Below are 3,255 nucleotides of genomic sequence, written 5' to 3'. Positions count from 1 at the left end.
CCGGGCGCCCCGGCCCCGCCGCCGCCGCCGCCCGACACCGCGATCAAAGCGGAGGCGGCCGGAGCCGACCAGATCCTCCCCGAGGCCGACGCGCGCCTGGGCCAGGCCGGCTTCATGCAGCGCCAGTTCGGGGCCATGCTGCAACCCGGGGTCAACAAATTCTCCCTGCGGATGTTCGGCAGCCAGAAAGCGGTGGAGCGCGAGCAGGAGCGGGTCAAGTCGGCGGGGTTTTGGATCATCCACCCCTACAGCGACTTCAGGTAAGGCGGGGCGGGGGGGCTCCTCACCCCGCCTTGTGAACCCGCCCCCTCCCACCCCTCCGTGGGGCTGGCCGGGACGGCAGGCGTGCTCGCGTCGCTCGGCCTCCCGAGCCCGGAGTTAGAAACTTTCCTGCTCCAGGGGCCCGCCGCCGCCGGCCCGGGGAGCTCCTAAGGGAAAGCGAGGACCCCCCCCCCCACACACACACCCAGATCTCCTCCAACTTTTGCTTCCTTGTGGCAGACTGGACTGGGAATCAAGAAAGAAAGAAAAAAGGTAGTTTTTGTTTTCTTGGAGGCTGGCCTAGGCTTGTCCGCAGCCAGGATGGGGCCCGAGCCTCCCCGCGTGAGCCACGCGCCCGCCGCACCCACCGCCAGGGCTGCAGAGCCCCGGGCTGGCGGTTCCTAAAGGCGGCGGCGGCGGGGTGTGTGTGGGGGTCACACAGCCCTGCATGGAAGGGCGGTGGAGGGAGAGAGAGGCACACACGGAGATACCCCCACCCCCTTAGGGCCAGCAATGGGGGGGGTGGGTGCCTTTGTGGGTTAGTAGCTATGGGGAGCCCCAGGGAGCTGTGGGCACACCCTCCCCCACACCCCCTCCAGGAGGACTGAAGTTCTGCACGCCCCCCCTCCCGCCGGGGCTTCAAGGACCAGGGTAAAAAAGCCCCCCCCTTGCAGCCCCCCATAACCCCTTCACCCTGGGCCCCAATGGTGGACCAGAAGGCGGTCCCCTGAGCTTTCAGGCGGGCAGGACAGAATGACCTTGCTTATAGTGGCCAGCACCGATGCCCAATGTCCTGATTTGACATGCCACCGTCTGGTGGACCCCCCCTCCAAGTAGAGGCTGGTGCCCTACCCCCCCCCCCGCAGTAGCGCAAGCCCTAGCACGTTGGGTGGGGGTGGGGGGGGCTCTCATGGGTCAGTGGTGGGTCTATAAACAAAAAGAGGACCATTGGTTTGGAAGAGGGACCCTGTCTGTCCCTTGTCACCCGAGTCAGATGCTACCCAACTGTACACGTGTCTCAGGACTTGAGGACCTATGGGTGGAGAACCCAGGGGTGCATGTTGCCTCTGAACTTGGGCACCAGGGAGCATCCTCAGCTCAGTCCAGGCTGGTGAGGTTTCCCCAGGACCCCCCCAGCCCCCCCCAGCACAGCAGATGGGGATGAGGATTTGGGAAGCATTCACCTCCCCCTTTCCCCCTGCCTTCCCCTCCCGGGGTCTCTCACATTCCCCTCTTTGGGGGCCCCTGCCCCCTCTTGCTCTCGCCCTGCCCGCTCTCTTGCCAGCCCGTGTCCACAAGCATCCTGCCACCCCAGAGCCCTCTTTTGCAAACTCCAGAGGATCTGGGAGCTGTTTTTCATCCAATGAGAGAGATGGTCGGGGCTGGGAAGGACCAGTCAGACAGCTCTTAAAATAGGTGGTGAATAGAGGGCCCCCCCTCTTTTAACTCTCTTTTCAGAGACTGCTCTTTCGAACCCTCATACCTGAGCCCTTCGCCACAGCGGGCCGGGGAGCCTGAGCTGTGTGGTCACATCGACTTGTGTGAACGATCACGGGGCCCTTCCTGCAGGATCTGGGGGACCTTGGGACCTGGGAGAATGTACAGAGGCTGGGGAGAGGTCTCCCCTATTCCTAGGGGTGTCCCGGGCTTCTCTACCCCCCTCTGAATGTGTGCGTGGTGGCCACAGACTGCTGGGGGGCATGCTCCCCTCCCCATGTCAGGCTCCCCCCTTAGTGGTAAGACAGCTCCTGTGCAGGGTGATATATATATATATATATATCTGTTGGTCACCAAGCCTGTGTTTTCCCCAGGCATGCGCAGTCTCCACTGATAACTAGCCCTGATGGAGGCTAGACCATGGAGGGGGCGGGGTGCTAGCCCTCCCGACCCCTCACCTGTGATGGTGGAAAGCTAGGATCAGGTGGAGTTCATCTATCCAAAGTAACCTTCCCCCTTCCGGTCTTACCTGGGATCCTGGGATGGAGGTCTTCAGTCCCTGTGTCCCCCCCCTCCCCCCCGCCAGGATGGCCGTGTACAGGGAAGGGGATGGGGGGAAGAGGAGGTGGACGTAGCAGGACTGGTAAACGGACAGTGGGAGAAAAAGGTGCAACCGAGCTTTGAACGTGACTCTTCGCAACCAGCCCACAGGGACTGCTAGCTGTCTGACGCTGGGCCTGGTCGGAGGAAAGGCATGCAAGAAAGACCCGTTCGTGGCTGTCTAGGGGTGTGTTAGGGGGAGGTCCTACCTCTCCTGGGTCTCTGTCTGCGGTTGGTCGGTCACCATGGCCCATACAAGCTGTCTACCAAGCGCTTGCCCTGGTCAGTTGCAGACATATTCATCACGTTGATGGGCAGCAAACATTGATCCGGTAGAACTGGTTTAATAAAGAATCGCCAGCAAGCTGCGATAGATTGAGTTTGTGGTTTGGAGTTTCGGGGCTGACAATGATGTGCTGTCTTGGGGGAGTGGGGGGTTGGGGGCCAGGCCTGGTAACAGGCTGGTGTTGATTTTGAACTGCCTTGGCTTCTTCCCCTGGTACCCCAGCCCAGCCCAGCATCTTGCCCCAGCCAACTCCCATGGACACGGGCTCATCGGGCCTCCCTCTTCGGACCTCCCTGCCTCCCATCTACCCATGAAACTTTTGTGAAGGGAAGAGGGCAGCCGGGAGCAGCCCCTGAGGACTCACTGCTGCCCAGAGGCTGGCTTCAGAGATGCCATGCCCTAGGAGCCAAGGTTTGGGGTGGTAGGACCCAGGAGCAAAGTGGGAGAAGGGGAGCGGGAACCCCAAAGGAAGGGGTAGCTGGTTTGATTCTTAGAGGCTGGTCAAGGCCCCCCGGGCGGGGGCGGGGGGAGCTTCCCCAGGCCTGCAAATGTTGTATCTGTCTGAGCAGGCATTTGGGGGCTCAAGTTCCTGTGGGTGATGTTATTTCTGGGGATACTGCTGTGTCCCCAAACACCAGCTCAGCCTTTGGGACTGGAGAATGCTGAAGCGC

At 61.7% G+C, this 3,255-nt stretch overlaps 1 protein-coding gene across 1 annotated transcript in view; it reads left to right on the top strand.

The window, feature by feature from the left end:
* Positions 1 to 15: 15 nt before the first annotated feature.
* Hcn4 (hyperpolarization activated cyclic nucleotide gated potassium channel 4) overlaps positions 16 to 3,255 on the top strand; it is a gene marked incomplete at its 5' end in the record, with an annotated part of 37,287 nt that continues 34,047 nt past the window's right edge. The window contains one exon of the mRNA XM_013011919.1: positions 16 to 260. Within this exon, the coding sequence (XP_012867373.1) occupies positions 16 to 260 (245 nt within the window). The remainder of the gene's footprint in view (positions 261 to 3,255) is intronic.

Source organism: Dipodomys ordii, unplaced genomic scaffold (genome assembly GCF_000151885.1).
Source record: "Dipodomys ordii isolate 6190 unplaced genomic scaffold, Dord_2.0 Scaffold15, whole genome shotgun sequence".
Lineage (NCBI taxonomy): Eukaryota > Metazoa > Chordata > Mammalia > Rodentia > Heteromyidae > Dipodomys > Dipodomys ordii.
The sequence above is the reverse complement of the archived record's forward strand: the minus strand, read 5'-3'. Positions and strand labels throughout refer to the sequence as shown.